The sequence below is a fragment of the Bos taurus genome, chromosome 16 (genome assembly GCF_002263795.3).
Source record: "Bos taurus isolate L1 Dominette 01449 registration number 42190680 breed Hereford chromosome 16, ARS-UCD2.0, whole genome shotgun sequence".
In the NCBI taxonomy this organism is placed as follows: Eukaryota; Metazoa; Chordata; class Mammalia; order Artiodactyla; family Bovidae; genus Bos; species Bos taurus.
This window is the reverse complement of record NC_037343.1, coordinates 30,465,542-30,484,322: the sequence shown is the minus strand read 5'-3', so window position 1 is coordinate 30,484,322 and position 18,781 is coordinate 30,465,542. Positions and strand designations below refer to the sequence as shown.

Here is an 18,781-nt window from a genome sequence, read left to right as displayed (position 1 = left end):
TACTTCCAAAAGACTAATATACAGAATAGGCAAGATGCCCAATAACCACCAATGGATTCCTATTAACCTACAGTGAAGCTCTAAAGACATACCCTCCCAAACAGACAACAAACTAGGAACTTACTAAGAGCGGCAGTACAATACAGGTTAAAAAACAAAGACATTCCAAAACAAACAAACAAAACCAACCATGGATCTTAATTCCAGTCCCATTTCTTCTATCAAGTAACTATGTGGTTATAGACAACTTAACTTGGGAAGTTAATAGTGCTTCTAGCCCTATTTTCTTCACCTGTAAATGGTAGGTTTGGTTTAGCCAAGGCCCTAAAGTTTCTCTCTGAATTAATGTTTTCTGATTTTATGACTATCTGCAAGACTGTATATAAAAATCTATAGCGATATCATTTACACTGATAGGAGCTTAATATATTATTAAGAAGTCCTTTTGTTCCAACTATTATCAAACTTACAGCAGCAGTCCATTTCGTGGTTACACCTTCTTCCATGAACGAAATTCTAGTTTCTTTGAGTCGTAAAGGAGGACTAAGAGATCTTCCAGGTGACAGAGAGGGAGATGCTAAAGGTGTTGTTCGAAGACCAGACCTTAGGATGGATTGAGGAGTGAACTCGGCAAATCCAGAGGAAGTAACTGACATAGCCAAAGTCTTAGCTTTCTATGACACAGAGTAAATGGAATTCACCATTAGTGTTTGTAAAAGACACTTAAGTAAGGACAGACAGAGCCAAATGAGTGGCAATGGTGACTATATTCTCATCTCCAATAAAAACATCAATAAGTATTATTATAGATTACTGGAAAGAAAACATAAAATTCTACTCAGTGCTTTCTATTTATAAGGCTACAAAACATAAAATTGCATCCATAATCATTCTAAACCTTGATTATTCCTAGGTTTAAGTTCAACTTAAAAAATAAAGTGCTGATATAAGATAAATTATTTAACTATTGCTTAGAAAACTGTAGTAGGTGAAAGAGATGGTACTGTGTGAAGAACAGAATCTAGTTTAATTATAGCAAGCTAATCTAAATTAATAAGACTGACTTTAAGAATGTTTTAGAAAAAATATAATTCCATTACATGAATTCAATAGTAACTGACTTACTTATGAGAATTCTTATGGTTTACTACAATGATTACAGATAATCAGATGAACTAGATAGCAAAAACAATTTCCTCACTTAATCTCTCCTCTAAAGGACTCGTAAACAAATTACTGGATCCTATTAGATTATTAAATTCCATCAGATCCATCATAAGATTATATTGATTTTTTTCCTAGATTCTTTTTGGTAGCAAGTACAAAATTACTCCCTCATTTAATTTCATTTGAACTTAACAGCAGATTATATAAAATATGAGTGTTTTTCTATAGAAGAAAAAGTTAGAAATACTATACTGGATATTAAATATTAGGAACTTAATCTTAGCAACCACCTTTTCAATTTCTTTTAATAACTATTTTAGGAATAGCATTTATTGAAGTATCTTTTATCCAGTTTGAAAAATAAGAATTTCTTGGCTTCACTTTAAATGCTGGATATCCAGAAACAATTAAGGAAAAAATAAATAAGTTCTGGGACTCAATCCAGAATACCGGACAAGGAACTTGCAGAGAACATATGTGAAAATGGCTTTCCAACAGGAAGCTAAAAATCCACTGTTACCAGTCATCACAAGTTTAGCTGTGGTTTCTCTGCTAGTAATTTATCAGAAAGGGTGAAGGAAAAAGCAATTTCCTACTGATAGCAGGAAAGAGTAACACTTTATAATTTTACTGAAGGAGCTAGAATTTTAATACAAAACTTAAAAAATGTTAAGAATGAGAAAGTATTTGATGAAATAGCAAAATGGCATCAGAAAAAAAAAAAAAACACAACAAGAACATGAAAGCATTTTTCAAAGAAAAAAGGCTAATTTATAATACAGTAAGCATTTTGGAAACATATCCACAGAAAAAGGGAAAATAAAGGCTTAAAACCCCTATTACCCAGAGATGTCGATTATAAATAGTTTTATTTCTCTCTGCTATTTGTAAGGAACTTCCTAGCTTCACTATGAATACTAGATGCTAGATATGTAATATAATACTTACCTTAACAACAAGAGGAGTTTCAAGTAAATGTAATTCTGAAGCCCTGGAGGCATTCTGACGTGATCCTTTTAATTGTGAACTTACTGGCAATGAACTAGATGCCAGGGACCAAGGAGACCTTGTGGGGCTTTGCTGAATCAACTCCAAACACTGAGAGGGCTGGGGGACAGGATGAACAACCAAATCCAGCAGTCTGTAATCACAGTATACATATAAATAGAAAAATCCTGGTAACATATTTGAGTTATACTGAAGAAACAAAAAGAATCAGTATCCCATTTAATTATGCAAACTTCTATATTCACCATATGAAAATATAAATTCAGACAAGTATATTACTGTCTGTAATGCCACCCTTAGTTTCAAAAATCAGAATTAATTCAGTAGTGAAAAAAGAGAATTATGAAACCTAGATAGCAATTTGATCATGCTCCCACTGCTGCTGTTGCTGCTAAGTCGCTTTAGCCACGTCCAACTCTCTGCGACCCCATAGTCAGCAGCCCACCAGGCTCTTCTGTCCCTGAGATTCTCCAGGCAAGAATACTGGAATGGGTTGCCATTTCCTTCTCCAATGGAAAAGTGAAAGTGGAGTCGCTCAGTCATGTCCGACTCTTCATGACCCCATGGACTGTAGCCTACCAGGCTCCTCCATCCATGGGATGTTTCAGGCAAGTGTACTGGAGTGGGTTGCCATTTCCTTCTCAGATCACGCTCCCCACCCCCTCAAAAGGAGTTATAGCCCTCCTCCCTCCCTTAACCAATATTTACTGAGCCCCTCTATGTGCCAAGCATTTATTTTCAAATGAAGACAAACTATTAATGATTCAAGCACTCAAGAAAACAATGTAACGCTTCCCTAGCAAGCCATTCACTGCAATTCACTTTCATCAACCTAGAAATTCCTTTCACCTACATGAAATTTACATAATGAATACTGGTTTATTTACCTTTATGGTTCTGATCACTACACTTAGCAACCAAAGGAAATGTTAATTTTCTCAAATTAATGAGGTTAGTAGCAAAAGAGAATCCCAGGACTATACTCAATGGTTTTTTTTTCCTACAGTGTCCTGGACATTCTTATCATATCAGATGATAGAAATGATCTCATTGGTGACTTGTATTAAGTATGCACAGTCCAAACAGCTTAAAAACCTAATTTACAAATAAATAAACTTGAAGGTGAAATTTTCAGATTACAATTTTTGTGGACCATTTACAAACATACAGTCACTCCTTTCCCAATTTCCTAATAGTTTATTTTATGGCTACATTCCTAGCAACAAAAACACTACCCCAAGATGCCTATGTGATTCAGCTGAGAATAACCAGAAAAGTAGGTTTGGTGCCCAGAAATAATAATTTCTTGCTGCTATGCCTTCTTTGCCATTCTATCCTTTAAGTTCAAGATTTTTGCTGCGAGAGATGGCAGACCAACAGAAATCATAGGTGCTTCAAAACAACTTATTATGTGGTGGGAAAATATTTACAGGAAGTATTTTCTTCCTCTAAATACAGCATCTTTGCATTTGTTATTCTGTACTAAGCACAGCTTTGAGCTTTCTACCAAACCAAGAATATTCAGTCAGATTGCTAGACATTTCTTTCTCTGTTGTCTTCTGATTCTTCTTTCCTTCTCTACTTCATTTGCATTCAAATTATATATTTGTAAACTTTTGCTCACTTTTTTATTGAGCTATCCCAAATAGGTATTTTGTTAAATGCCTTGCATTGGGCTTAAATTTATGTTTAAGGTGTCTATTTAGGAAAGATTATTTCTCAAAAGCAAGGTCTGTGCAACAAGTGGTACACCTACTGAGTAAAAGCAAAATTCTTATACTAACAAGACTTGATGTGTTTAAGTTACATTTAAAAAAGATATCAAGAAAAACATTTTTGATTGTTTTCTGAAGAAAGTGTTAAATATCACATTAGGTCTTTTATTTCCTCAACAACTTTTTGACCATGATCCAAGTAGGTAATGCATTTTAGATTATACACATACACAAATGAATGTATTTTCATATGTAAAAATATACACATATGAATTACATAAAACGGCATTTAGCCTTACTATATTCAGTGCCCATTGATATTATCTATGCTAAGCCACAATCCATTAAATTTTACTTACACTAACACACACCCAATTTGAAAAATATAGAAGCAAGAAGTGGAATGATTTTTATAAAAGGTAAATATTCACAACTCAATCAGCTCTATTCCATATGCATTAACACCAGTTTTAAAGGATTCTCATAATAGTCTTTAGGCCATTAGTAGGCCTGAACACTTATTCTTTCTCCCTTCTTGAATTGCAGACCTATTCAATGGTAAAGCAGCTACCTACAATGAGGGAGACCAGGGTTCAATCCCTGGGTTGGGAAGATCTCCTGGAGAAAGGAAATGACAACCCACTCCAGTACTCTTGCCTGGAAAATCCCATGGATGGAGGAGTCTGGTGGGCTACAGTCCATGGGGTCGCAAAAAGTCAGACACACTGAGCGACTTCACTTTCACTTTCAAGTACAAAGGAACTGAGAAAAAGTGATTTGTGGGAAAAAAACCAAAACTATTGGTAAAAATACCATGTCAGTGATAATGACTTCTATTTGAAGCAACCTTCTCACCATCTCCTTATAGTAATAAAGGAAAAGAACCTCAATTTAATAAAATCTAACCCAAAAAAGGGAAAATCCTTTCATGATTTGAAAAGATGTCCATTATATACACTACAAATGGGTTGAGCCCAATTGTTTTTAAGTTATTAACTTATTCTGAGTACCTTTATTCTTAGTATCAAAACTATTTCAACAAAATTATGTCATTTTGTCATGGATAAATTGCAAAATGTCAAAAATTTTCAACAATTATGGTCATATTATTAAAGAGAAAGAATCATTACATTAAGAGATACTTTTTGTACTCTGCTATTGATGATTATGAACACTTCTCCACTCTCCAATAAACAACCACAGTTCCATCTTGGATACAAAATTTCAATTTAACTATTTACTTTTCTAATAACCATAGGTTTAAGAAATAAAAGTATTATTGTACTAAAGCCACTTAAGACATCTTAGTAGGCTCAGTTAAACAGGGGCAAGTTTTTAGAAGCCAACCAAGATCAGCTGGGATTTATAAAAAATAACCTTCATTCATGGGTCTGAATCAGAGAGATTAAAGAAAACAAATTAATAATTTATTTTGCTTATGATTTTAATACAACAAAGTTTGCTTTTTTTAAAGCAGTCTGAAATCATTAGGCAAAATTCTAAGTAGATTATCAGCTGATGTAAAATTCCTTAAAATTACTATAAAACTGCCCAAATTATTTTTTTAAAGGAAGCATTATAAACTCCTTCAATAATTTAAAACAGTATTTATGAAAACTTCAAAGATAATTTTAAAATTATAGTGTAAGTATTAAGTATCATCTCACACTGGTCAGACTGACTATCATCAAGAAGTCTTCAAATAATAAAAGCTAAAGAGGGTATGGAGAACAGAGAACCCTCTTAACACTGCTGCTGGGAATATAAATTGGTATAGTCACCATGGAAAACAGAATGGAGCTTCATTAAAAAATATATAATGGACATATATATAATATACATATATATATAATGGAATTAGTCAAAAAAAAGAATTAAATATTGCCATTTGTAAGCAACATGGATCAACCTAGAGAATACCATTACTAAGTGAAGTAAGTGAAATTAAGACAAATATCGTATCAGTGTAATTCTTGTCTAATACTGTCTTTTAAAAGTGATTAAATAAATTCTTACCTAGAAATTCTTTGTGATGCCTTTGTAATTGGTGTTCCAACAAATGCCTCAGGCAGCTCTGGATCTGGGAGAGAATATGCTACAGGAGAGGGTTCTTCTACTTTAGGACTACAGAGAAAATAAAAATTTAACTTTTGATTATGTATCACAAAGAAGACTAAATTATCAATACAAACACTGTAAGAAGGTGAGGTTAGATGGGAGGGGGGCTATCTTTTTTTTACCATGTATATTCTGCTTATTTACAAATAACAATGAACATAACTGGTTTCAAATTTAAGAACAAAGAATGTTCTTCTTGCAAGAAAAGTAGACAACACAAAACATTTTTCCTACATACGCTAATTAGCTCTAAGGCTGGATTGTTTATGAATGCAGCTGATAACCCAGGGAAGATTAGCAAGTAGCATGAGTGTAAAAGGTGTAAGAAAAACATACCTATTGTAGACAGAGATACTATTTTCGGGTTCATTACTTGCCCAGACCTCTCCAATTTTAGATAACACATTATTGATGAAAGTAGATCTTGTTAACACAGTTCCAGTTACAGCCTGCTTTGGAACTGCTGATAATGGTTTTGGTCTAGAAACTGTGAAACAAAAAAGGTAGTATTTAATTTCATCTCTAACACCAGGATTTTAAAGTAGACAGACAAATACAGCAAAGTGATTGGCGAAAACAAAACATGAGTAGTTCAAATTATATTTGGTTTAGCAATATACGTGCAGAAATTTAACAATTTTGGCTTTTAGGAGACAGTGAAATAATTTGTCTACATGTTTTCTAAAAGTCAGCAGTCTTCAAATGAAATCAAGAGAGTTCTGTCACTCTGTACTAAATAAACTAGAAAGATTAAAAGTTCCAAGGAAGCTTTCGATTTCTTGGGGTAGAACCACCAATAAACAAACAAACAAAACCGCAAAGCATCACTGTGATGAATCAAAGCAAAATTGAGCTAAACAGAAGATAACAAAGGTTTCAGAAGATAATCATTCAGTATCTTTTCTAGTGCAATATTTTAGGACATTTTTCAATGAAATCTTACCTTCTCGAAAAACTGATGATGCTGACAGATGGTAAGGCTTTGCTCGCTCAATGGCTAATTTTCGCTGGACTCTAGGAAGAATTTTCCCATATTGGTCTATTATAGAATTTCGAGTCACTGATCTCTCGCGCAAACGAGGATCACGATCATTCTACAGAACATAACATAACTGGTAAAAATTTAATCTTCAAAAATGTTAGGTGCTATGCCTATTATTTACTATTAAAATATAATTATGAATACACAAGAACACCTTCCTCCTTTCTACATACCCATTCTTCCAAACCAAAGACATCATACACACAACCTAACTGCTTCATCAATTCTTACCCATTGATAAATTCCAAGTCTCTCCTTCCCAGCCTTGATTATTTACAACTAATAAAAGCAATGATTTTCATTTACTAAGCAACATGTTCCATCACACACACGTCTGTGCACCCTCACAAAAGATACTCTCCTTTTACGATTAAGGAAACCAAGGTTCAGAGTGTGTCCAAGCACACAGAGCCAACGAACAATTAGTCCAACCCCTAAAGTCCATGCTTTTTGCACTATTTATTTCCTACTGTTGTCCTCTACCAGTTGCTATTTTTCCTGAGTGAGTAAAGTAGTTAGTCTGGCAAGACTGTGGGCAGATACCTAAACAGAAATGGCACATATAAAAGAACTGGATAAGTAACAACACCCTGTTTGTCAATTCTGCTTCAGAAAGTGAGGATTTTCAAAATTCAAGATTATACAAAGCTCTTATATAATGAAGTCATCTGTTTTCCCTATTCTCTTGTCCCCCCATAATAAAACAAGTTCAACTGTACCATAAGATTAATCTTCAGAGTCTGGTTCAGCTTCAAGGCAGAAATATAATTGGCACGCTGCAAATGGTGAACTAAAAGGAATTCATGATTCTGAACACTCGCACTGGACTGTAAAAATCTCACCAAACACTCCTACAAAGAACAAAATAGATTTGTAAGCTATTAACTTATCCTGAATTTCCAGATATAAGTTTACACTGACAAATCATTACCTGCTCAGTGTCTGTGAATGGTAGCTTCAGTAAATCCTCCATTAAGCCCATCTCCTGACAGACTTCATATGTATGCTTGAGCAGCTCCTCTATATTCAACCTATTAGAATGTTGTCGCAGTAAAGTCCAGGCCTCCACCATGCACCTGAAATCAATATTTATCAAAGTTTAGTTTTAGAAAAGCTATTTAAAATGTTCAAAACAAGACATCCACCTGAAGAATCCCAAAGATACTTTGTGCATGCATCTTAGTTGTGTCCGACTCTTTGCGACCAACATGGACGGTAGCCTGCAAGGCTCCTCCATCCATGGGATTTCCCAGGCAAGAACACTGGAGTGAGCTGCCACTTTCTCCTCCAGGGGGTCTTCCTGACCCAAGGATCAAAGTTCTATCTCCTTCACTGGCAGGTGGATTCTTTACCAGTGAGCCATCTGGGAAGCCCCAAAAGATACTATGTACATATTATTTAAAAGTACTTAAAAATTTTATTGAATACTAATCACTGTGAAGTAGTAAAGAAAATAAGGCATCTTTAAGTACTTTATCATAAAATGTTGACTATTCCATGTAATTTATCAAATATTCCACCGAAAATAAAAAACAGAATTGTTGTAGGGACAGAGAATGGTTTTGAGTGTATGAGCTGTCTACTCTCATGATCATGTGATCATGTGATCAACCGACGAACAACTAATCTCAAAAATATACAAGCAACTCCTCCAGCTCAACTCCAGAAAAATAAATGACCCAATCAAAAAATGGGCCAAAGATCTAAATAGACATTTCTCCAAAGAAGACATACAGATGGCTAACAAACACATGAAAAGATGCTCAACATCACTCATTATCAGAGAAATGCAAATCAAAACCACTATAAGATACCATTTCACACCAGTCAGAATGGCTGCGATCCAAAAGTCTACAAATAATAAATGCTGGAGAGGGTGTGGAGAAAAGGCAACCCTCTTACACTGTTGGTGGGAATGCAAACTAGTACAGCCACTATGGAGAACAGTGTGGAGATTCCTTAAAAAACTGGAAACAGAACTGCCTTATGATCCAGCAATCCCACTGCTGGGCATACACACTGAGGAAACCAGAAGGGAAAGAGACACGTGTACCCTAATGTTCATCGCAGCACTGTTTATAATAGCCAGGACATGGAAGCAACCTAGATGTCCATCAGCAGATGAATGGATAAGAAAGCTGTGGTACATATACACAATGGAGTATTACTCAGCCATTAAAAAGAATACATTTGAATCAGTTCTAATGAGGTGGATGAAACTGGAGCCTATTATACAGAGTGAAGTAAGCCAGAAGGACAAACACCAATACAGTATACTAATGCATATATATGGAATTTAGAAAGATGGTAACGATAACCCTGTATATGAGACAGCAAAAGAGACACTGATGTATAGAACAGGCTTATGGACTCTGTGGGAGAGGGAGAGGGTGGCAAGATTTGGGAGAATGGCATTGAAACATGTGAAATGTCATGTATGAAACGAGATGCCAGTCCAGGTTCAATACACGATGCTGGATGCTTGGGACTGGTGCACTGGGACGACCCAGAGGGATGGTATGGGGAGGGAGGAGGGAGGAGGGTTCAGGATGGATTTTCTTTTAAAAATAAAAAAAATAAAAAAAAAAGTACTTAAAAATTTTATTGAATACTAATCACTGTGAAGTAGTAAAGAAAATAAGGCATCTTTAAATACTTTATCATAAAATGTTGACTATTCCATGTAATTTATCAAATATTCCACCGAAAATAAAAAACAGAATTGTTGTAGGGACAGAGAATGGTTTTGAGTGTATGAGTTGTCTACTCTCATGATCATGTGGGTTAATGGGAGCTGCAGCTCACTGTCGATGCCCAGCATCATTAAGAGAAAATCATACTGCATATAGTTAGCTTAGGAAAAGACCAAAATTCAAACTATGGTTACTACTTCATAAATGCATATTGCTTTGCACCATTTTAAAGTTGAAAAAATTATAAGTTGAAGCATTGTTAAGTCAGGGGCCATCTGAACCCAAGAGTTCAAGAAGACAAAAATCTAATGTGATCTGGACAGAACTCACAGAAATATTCAAGTGAGGTTCTTAAGAAAGTGACACTGAGCACGAGAAGAGTAGAAAAGAAAATGAGCAAAGACCTAGAGACAGAAACAGCATACTGTGTTTATGGGAAAGTGGAGGACTTAGCTTAGCAAATCTTCTTAGTAAGATTTTGGCTTATCTACAGCAAGATCTGATTGGAGAACTTAGGTCAAATTAGACAGTTTTAGAAACCAAGTGGGGCTGCTGAAACATCCTTCTGTGAGCAATAGGTCATTAAATGAAGCAATGTGTCTCATGATACACTGATAAGTAAAAATAGGCTTAAAACAACATGAATAATAAGATTTTCTAAAAATTAACCAATAAACAAAGCCTGTAAGTCTTTATGTATTTATATAAACAACAAAATGTCTTGAAAGACACATACTAAGATTAACAATGGTTAGTCTCACATGTAGAATTTTTGGAAGGGCTGATAAGTGTCAAGGCAGAAGCAGGAGTAGAATAAAAAAGGGCAAGTAGATAGGAATAATTTTCTAAAAAAAAGTCATCATTCCTAATTTTAAGTGAATAGGTAATTTTGATTTTAATAGTTCAGTGGCTAAGACTCTGCGTTTCCTGTGCAGGAGGCCCAGGTTCCATTCCTGGTAAGGGAAGTAGATCCCACATGCCACAACTAAGACCAGGCAGAGCACCCCTACCAAAGGCTTTAACTATAGTTTTTATTGAAATAATCACAAAAATTGAAATAACGCCTTGTAAATAAATAACTGACATGCATAAAAAACACAGAATACATGAACCAAGTTACAGCAATTAGTATTCATAATGAAAATGCATCTGAGGAAATTTTAGCAGCACTGTCCCAGACTTCCTGTAGATACAAAGTTTCTTGGGGAAGCAAAATCCCACTGCTGGCAGTTCAGGACCCTAAAATTTTTATTGTTTGACTAGAATATTTTACATATTCTACAAAACTTATAAAAACAACAGTGCAAATAAGTAAAACATTTAGGTGTATCACCTAAAAATCTACATCTGAAATTGCCTTGCACTCCTTCTTCTACCAGGACAGGGATAACAGTGTGGTTGTTATAACCTGAGTATTTAAGAGAAGTAGTTTTTTTCCCCTAAATCAGAAATCTGGGAGTGTTAAAAATGAGCACGCCATTTCTACAGAAAGAAAAATAGATAATGAAGATGAATGAACATCTAATCATTAATTTTAATATAAAGAAATAGATGAAGTAGGTATAATAAAATCTTGTATCTGTTAAATCTGATGTAGGATGGGTATATGGAATTTTCATAGTACTACAGTACTATTCTACTTTTGTGTATTCTGTAATCTTCTTACAAAATGCTTGAACCAAAATAAATTTCAGCTGCATCAAAAATTTAAATGATAAAACAAAAATCACAAAGTAGTAACAGAAACAGTGAGAGGATTAAATAATATTGAAATAGAAGAGACAAAGAGTCATAAAACACTGGCAATTCTAACTTCATAAAATAGCTCTTCATGAAAAGATGCATTCTATTATTATAGTGAGACTAATCACATTAATATTACCATTTTCACCAATCAACTCGATAAATGCCTAACTAAAGGGTATAACACAAAGTGAGACATACATGGAAGGCAATATGCCTTATCAAAATTAAAATTGCAAATATCCTTTTACCCAGTTGGAGAAGGAAATGGCAACCCACTCCAGTATTCCTGCCTGGAGAATTCCCTGGACGGAGGAGCCTGGTGGGCTACAGTCCATGGGGTCACAAAGAGTCCGACACGACTGAGTGACTAACACTTATACTCTTCACCCAGTAATTCTACTCCCAGGATTTTACAAAATAAATCTGCACTTGTGTAAAATAGGTGGATACTCATACACAGCAGTGTTTGAAATGGCATAAGATTAAAACCACCCAAATGTTCACTAAGCGAAGGCAGTTAAACAAATACTGGTACATCCACATAATGAACTATCATGCAATGATTAAAATAAGGAAGCTCTTTATGTACTATCAGGAAATGAACTGCAAACTAAATTACTTTTAAAAATATACTGCAGATGGATGACAGCATGTATTTTTTAAAGGGGGGGAGGGGCAGCAATGACATACATATGCATTTGCTCAGAATGTCCCAGAATGTCTTAGGAAAGATACACTAGTACTGTGAGGAAGCTTAGGAGGCTAGGAATTTACTGTGTATCCTTTTGTAATTTTAGAAAAAAGCATGTAAATATCTTATTATTCAAAAAACAAAAAGAACCGTATTCTTGCCCCTCTTCTCCCAGCCTATATACATACAGGCTTCCCTGGTGACTCAGATGGTAAAGAATCCACCTAGAATGTGGGAGACCTAGGTTCAATCCCTGGATTGGGAAGATCACCTGGAGAAGCGAACAGACACCCACTCCAGTATTCTGGCCTGGAGAATTCCATGCACAGAGGAGCCTGACAGGCTATAGTCCATGGGGTTGCACATATATACAATATTATATATATGCTACATATGTGTGTGTGTGTGTGTATATATATATAAACCGCACACACACATATGTACTTATTTCGCTGCAGTAGGTCTTAATTAAAGCACACAGGATCTTCATTGTGTCATGAGAGATCTTCACAGCTCAGATTCTCTAGTTGCCGCCCAAGGGGTTAGTTGCTTTGATGCATGTGGGATCTTCACTCTCCTTCCAAGGATCAAACCCATGTCCCCTGCACTACAAGGCAGATTTTTTAACCACTGGACCATCAGAGAAGTCCCTGGATATGTTTCAAGTTTTCCACTTTAAAGTATGATATCCACTCCCAGTGAGCAGATACACGAGGTAAGAGTAAGATTAATTTATTTATGATTTATCAAAAACGAATCTAATAACAGTAAGCATACCTGAAAGCAAAAGACAAATGATAGTATATTTTTCTCAGTTTCTCCTACAACAGGAGAAGGCATAGTTACCTCCAACTTCAAGAAATTGATGCTCCATTTTGGGCCAACATTTAAACATAAATTTTAAAATAAGTAACTCTCATATACCCAATACTCTCCTGCTCCTCATGGCAGGAAGGCACGATGCCAATAAAAGCAGTAAGAAAATCACTTCAATTGATGAAAGGCTAAAACTAGCAGGTTAACAGTAAAGTTAAGAAATGTATGGAGGGTTCTTGGCAACACAGCAAGAAGACAGCCTTAGAAACACTCCTGTGACAAGCTCTAAAAATGACAGATCAAATATAAACAGTCTTTTGAAATGGATCATAGAGATCACAATGAAAAAAAAATTCAGAAATGTAAACAAGCAACTATTGATTTCCAGTGATTAGTGTAAAAGTTAAATATTAGGAAAAGATGAATCATAAATAACAGAAAGTTGTTGTAGCTATGTTAACAATTACTCATGACGAAGGTTATTCTACAATAAGAGGTTAAAGTCATTAAAAAATAACAATTTTAAACTTTTATGTACCTAATACTGTATTCAAAATACAAAAAGTTAGCAGTATTACAAGGAATAGACACATACATATTAGAGGAGGCAACATGCAAACGTTTCATTCTTATTCATTTTTTTAAAGTTTATTTACTGGTTGCACTGCAAGGCATGCAGGATCTTAGTTTCCCAACCAGGGATCGAAGCTCACTCCCTGTCCTGGAAGAATCTTAACCACTAAACCACCAAGAAGTCCAGCAAACCTTCCTTCAGTCAGTTCAGTTCAGTCGCTCAGTCATGTCCGACTCTTTGCGACCCCATGGACAGCAGCACACCAGGCTTCCCTGTCCATCAACAACTGCCAGAGCTTGCTCAAACTCATGTCCATCGAGTAAGTGATGCCATCTAACCATCTCATCCTCTGTCATCCACTTCTCCTGCCTTCAATCATTCCCAGCATCAGGGTTTTTTACAATGAGTCAGTTCTTTCCCTCAGGTGGCCAAAGTACTGGAATTTCAGCTTCAGCATCAGTCCTTCCAAAGAGTATTCAGAAGTGATTTCCTTTTAGAATAGACTGGTTGGATCTCCTTGCAGTCCAAGGGACTCTCAAAAGTCTTCTCCAACACCACAGTTAAAAAGCATCAATTCTTTGGCACTCAGCTTTCTTTATAGTCCAACACTCACATTCATACATGAATACTGGAAAAACCATAGCTTTGACTAGACAGACCTTAGTTGGCAAAGTAAGGTCTCTGCTTTTTAATATGCTGTCTGGGTTGGTGATAACTTTTCTTCCAAGGAGCAAGGGTCTTTTAATTTCATGGCTGCAGTCACCATCTGTAGTGACTTTGGAGCCCAAGAAAATAAAGTCTGTCACTGTTTCCATTGTTTCCCCATCTATTTGCCATGAAGTGATGGGACTGGATGCCATGATCTTCCTTTTCTGAATGTTGAGCTTTAAGCCAACTTTTTCACTCTCCACTTTCACTTCCATCAAGAGGCTTTTAGTTCTTTTTCACTTTGTGCCATAAGGGTGGTGTCATCTGCATATCTGAGGTTATTGATATTTCTCCCAGCAATCTTGATTCCAGCTTGTGCTTCTTCCAGCCCAGTGTTTCTCATGATGTACTCTGCATATAAGTTAAATAAGCAGGATGACAATATACAGCCTTGACGTACTCCTTTTCCTATTTGGAACCAGTCTGTTGTTCCATGCCCACTTCTAACTGTTGCTTCCTGACCTGCGTACAGGTTTCTCAAGAGGCAGGTCAGGTGGTCTGGTATTCCCATCTCTCTCAGAATTTTCTAGTTTATTGTGACCCACACAGCCAAAGGATTTGGCATAGTCAATAAAGCAAAAATAGATGTTTTTCTGGAACTCTCTTTTGTTTTTTCGACAATCCAGGGGATATTGGCAATTTGATCTCTGAATCCTCTGCCTTTTTGAAAACCAGCTTGAACATCTGGTTCACGGTTTACATATTGATGAGCCTGGCTTGGAGAATTTTGAGCATTACTTTACTAGCGTGTGAGATGAGTGCAATTTTGCAGTAGTTTGAGCCTTCTTTGGCATTGCCATGAAAACTGACCTTTTCCAGTCCCGTGGCCACTGCTGAGTTTTCCAAATTTGCTGGCATATTGAGTAAAGGACTTTCACAGCATCATCTTCCAGGATTTGAAATATCCTGGAAGGATATTTCAACTGAAATTCTATCACCTCCACTAGCTTTGTTTGTAGTGATGCTTCCTAAGGCCCACGTGACTTCACATTCCAGGATGTCTGGCTCTAGGTCAGTGATCACACTATCATGATCATCTGGGTCGTGAAGATCTTTTTTGTAGAGTTCTTCTGTATATTCTTGTCACCTCTTCTTAATATCTTCTGCCTCTGTTAGGTCCATACCATTTCTGTCCTTTATCAAGCCCATCTTTGCATGAAATGTTCCCTTCGTATCTCTAATTTTCTTGAAGAGATCTCTAGTCTTTCCCATTCTGTTGTTTTCCTCTATTTCTTTGCATTGTTCACTGAGGAAAGGAAGGCTTTCTTATCTCTTCTTGCTATTCTTTGGAACTCCGCATTCAAATGGGTATATCTTTCCTTTTCTCCTTTGCTTTTTCACTTCTCTTCTTTTCACAGCTATTTGTAAGGCCTCCTCAGACAACCATTCTGCTTTTTTGCATTTCTTTTTCTTGGGGATGGTCTTGCTCCCTGTCTCCTGTACAATGTCACAAACCTCCGTCCATAGTTCATCAGGCACTCTGTCTATCAGATCTAGGCCCTTAAATCTATTTGTCACTTCCACTGTATAATCATAAGGGATTTGATTTAGGTCATACCTGAATGGTCTAGTGGTTTTCCCCCCTTTCTTCAATTTAAGTCTGAATTTGGCAATAAAGATTTCATGATCTGAGCCACAGGCAGCTCCTGGTCTTGTTTTTGCTGACTATATAGAGCTTCTCCATCTTTGGCTGCAAAGAATATAATCAATCTGATTTTGGTGTTGGCCATCTGATCCATGTGTAGATCACATTATGGAGTCACAATGCAATTAAAAGAGAAAAGAATTTTTTAAACCATATTTGTACATTAAAGCTTCTAAATAATTAATTGGGAAAGAAAAAAATCATAATGAAAATTAAAAATACTTACGAAAAAAATAACCATAAAAATTGTGGGATGATGCCAAAGTAATATACAGAACATTCAGATTTACCTTTTTATGTTAGTAAAGATAAAAGGTTGAAAATGAGAAACCAACTTGAGTTAAAAAGCACAGCAGAATGAAACCCACAGAAAGTGGAAAGAATAAAGATAATGATTACACCTATACAAAAAGGTTTTCCAGCTCTATTGTACTTCTATTTTACTAAGACTGAGTACATAATGTTAAGAGCTAAAAATCTAAAACTGTTACTTTTAGGCTATCGTGTACTGTGCATCATGATTACTTTTAGGTAAATCTATTTGCCATAACTGTGATGGTATGTCCATAAAGAAAGCTCATATAACTGAAAAGCTACCAGCATACAGGTTTCACAGAAAGAGAAAGATGATCTTAATAAAGAAGAGGTGGTAGAGGAAACAGGCAGGAGTTAGGCTGAAAAGTTAAATAAATGATGCAATGATGATTAACTCAAGAAGGTTCAATCTACCACCCTTTACTGGGCTTCGCTGGTGGCTCAGACCATAAAGAATCCCCCTGCAATGTGGGAGACCTAGGTTCGATCCCTGGGTTGGGAAGATCCCCTAGAGAAGGGAACGGCTACCCACTCCAGTACTCTTGCCTGGAGAATTCCACAGACAGAGGAGCCTGCCAAGCTACAGTCCATGGGGTTGCAAAGAGTCAGACCCAACTGAGCAACTTTTACTTTCACCACCATTTACTAATGATTTACTACTTGCAACTGTAATAGTGCTTATGCCATTTAACTAACCTCAAAATGTTGCAAAGCAGTCATTATTAACCCAGGAGGAAACCTGGGCTCAGAAAGGATAATTTAACTGCTTCTGATCATATTTCAGAATGTAGCAGAATTCAGGTATAAATTCAGATCTATCTGAGACTGTCAACTGTTACAATCAGTAACTATTCCAATATTGTCATTTTAAAATGTAGATTAATTAATATAAATTCACACAACAGCTAGAAAACCGAACAACACCTCAGTAATTATTTTAAACATTTATTGAATTTGAAAACATGTTATCTCACAAATGGCATTCTGAGTGGCCCTTTGTTTTAACTTATGCACTTACTGTAAAGGACACTTAATGATGCTATGTTTTTGGAGACTAGATAACTGAGGCTTTACTGTACTTGAGAAATACAGTTTTGAAATTACATTATATAAAGGTTTCATTATTGTAAATATTATCAAGTACTAGAACTCTTTAACCCATTTATTAAACATTTATGTTCTTTAGCTTCTTTAACGTTTTGTTCTTATATTTATTCTTGATTTATTCAGCTGAGCCAAATACTTTTACTAACCAAAATTATTTCAACAAGTACTTTAGCAGTTTATTACTTTTGAGGACATTGTAAGTTTCAATGTCTAACAAGTCTATTACTAAATTGCAGATCTGTCTGAAATGTAAAGATCCAATCCTCTCTCCTCAAAGCTGTATGGTTCATAAATGACAATTTGGGGTGAGTAAAGTGGCCAATTTTTAAATATATAAAGAAAATATAAAATGACTCAACCAATAAGATTCAACAAAAAACCAGTATGAATTAATTCCAGTCTAAAACAAGTTTCCCAACTACCTAGGTATTAAGAAAACCCAATAACCAGACCACTGTATTTCCAATCATGCCACTTAATTGTCAGTTAGTATATACATGTCAAATATAATTATTATAGCAACTGTGTACTGCTATAATGCAACAACAAAATTAAAGAACTGCAACACCCAAGCAAGCAAGACTAACAAAAATATCAGAGTACCATCACTGGAATATACCGTCAAAGAATATAATTTATCAACTTAGCATAAACTTCATTCTATCTCTATTTCTGGCTGCTTCTCAGTATAAGCAAACCTCAACTGTCCAAGGAGAAAACTGTCAACACTGCCAGGTAGAAACGGACATAATTTTTAAACCTCAGTCTGATTTCCCCTTTTACTCATTACTTCTTTTATTCATCTTATTCTAGGTAAAAGGTGCTTTACATTCTTCTCGATGAAAGATGAAGAACATAAGAATACTGTGCAATGCAACCAAGTCGAAATATATATTGCTCTATTTCATCAGTTCCATTTTATTAATACATGGCCAAGAGTTCAATTGTACTTTCAAAACAGGTACTTACCTATTAAAAAGCAAAACAGTGAGGTGAAGGATAACATCTCTACCACTGGACACTGTTGGCTTCATTGTCTGAATATATCTGAGGGCCTGTCTGTGCTCACCCTGACTCATGAAGGCTTCAATAATCTTTGAATGTTGCCATGACACAGGTTTTGCAGTAGCCGGGTGAAACAGAAGATCCAAACCACTCTGCAAAAATGACAATGAAAACTGGTAAATTAAATACAATGCTTTGCACTTTGAAAAAAAAAAAAGGAATATACTAAACCTATGCAAATTAAAATAAAACCTGTTTAAATATATCTGAAAATATCTATTTTACTGTATATTTTATTTTAAATAAAAGCCTTATCAAAAGCCTCATACTTTTGAGATCTTGTCAAGTGAGTATATAAAATCTTTCCATCACCAATTTCATACATCAATGTCAAATTCTGGCTTCTCTGGTTCACCCAACACATCAAATAT

At 35.5% G+C, this 18,781-nt stretch overlaps 1 protein-coding gene across 7 annotated transcripts in view; it reads right to left on the bottom strand.

Annotated features, from left to right (window-relative positions):
- AHCTF1 (AT-hook containing transcription factor 1) overlaps positions 1–18,781 on the bottom strand; it is a 96,438-nt gene that overhangs the window by 22,354 nt on the left and 55,303 nt on the right. For all 7 annotated transcript variants that reach the window (XR_009490747.1, XM_059875268.1, XM_005216798.5 and 4 more), the window contains 8 exons: positions 18,315–18,502; positions 7,982–8,126; positions 7,770–7,901; positions 6,952–7,102; positions 6,345–6,495; positions 5,907–6,014; positions 2,116–2,308; positions 471–674 (listed from right to left, as the gene is read on the bottom strand). Coding sequence is in view for 6 of the 7 variants with exons in the window: in XM_059875268.1 (XP_059731251.1) it covers positions 471–674; positions 2,116–2,308; positions 5,907–6,014; positions 6,345–6,495; positions 6,952–7,102; positions 7,770–7,901; positions 7,982–8,126; positions 18,315–18,502 (1,272 nt within the window). In the remaining variant the exon portion in view is untranslated. The remainder of the gene's footprint in view (positions 1–470; positions 675–2,115; positions 2,309–5,906; positions 6,015–6,344; positions 6,496–6,951; positions 7,103–7,769; positions 7,902–7,981; positions 8,127–18,314; positions 18,503–18,781) is intronic.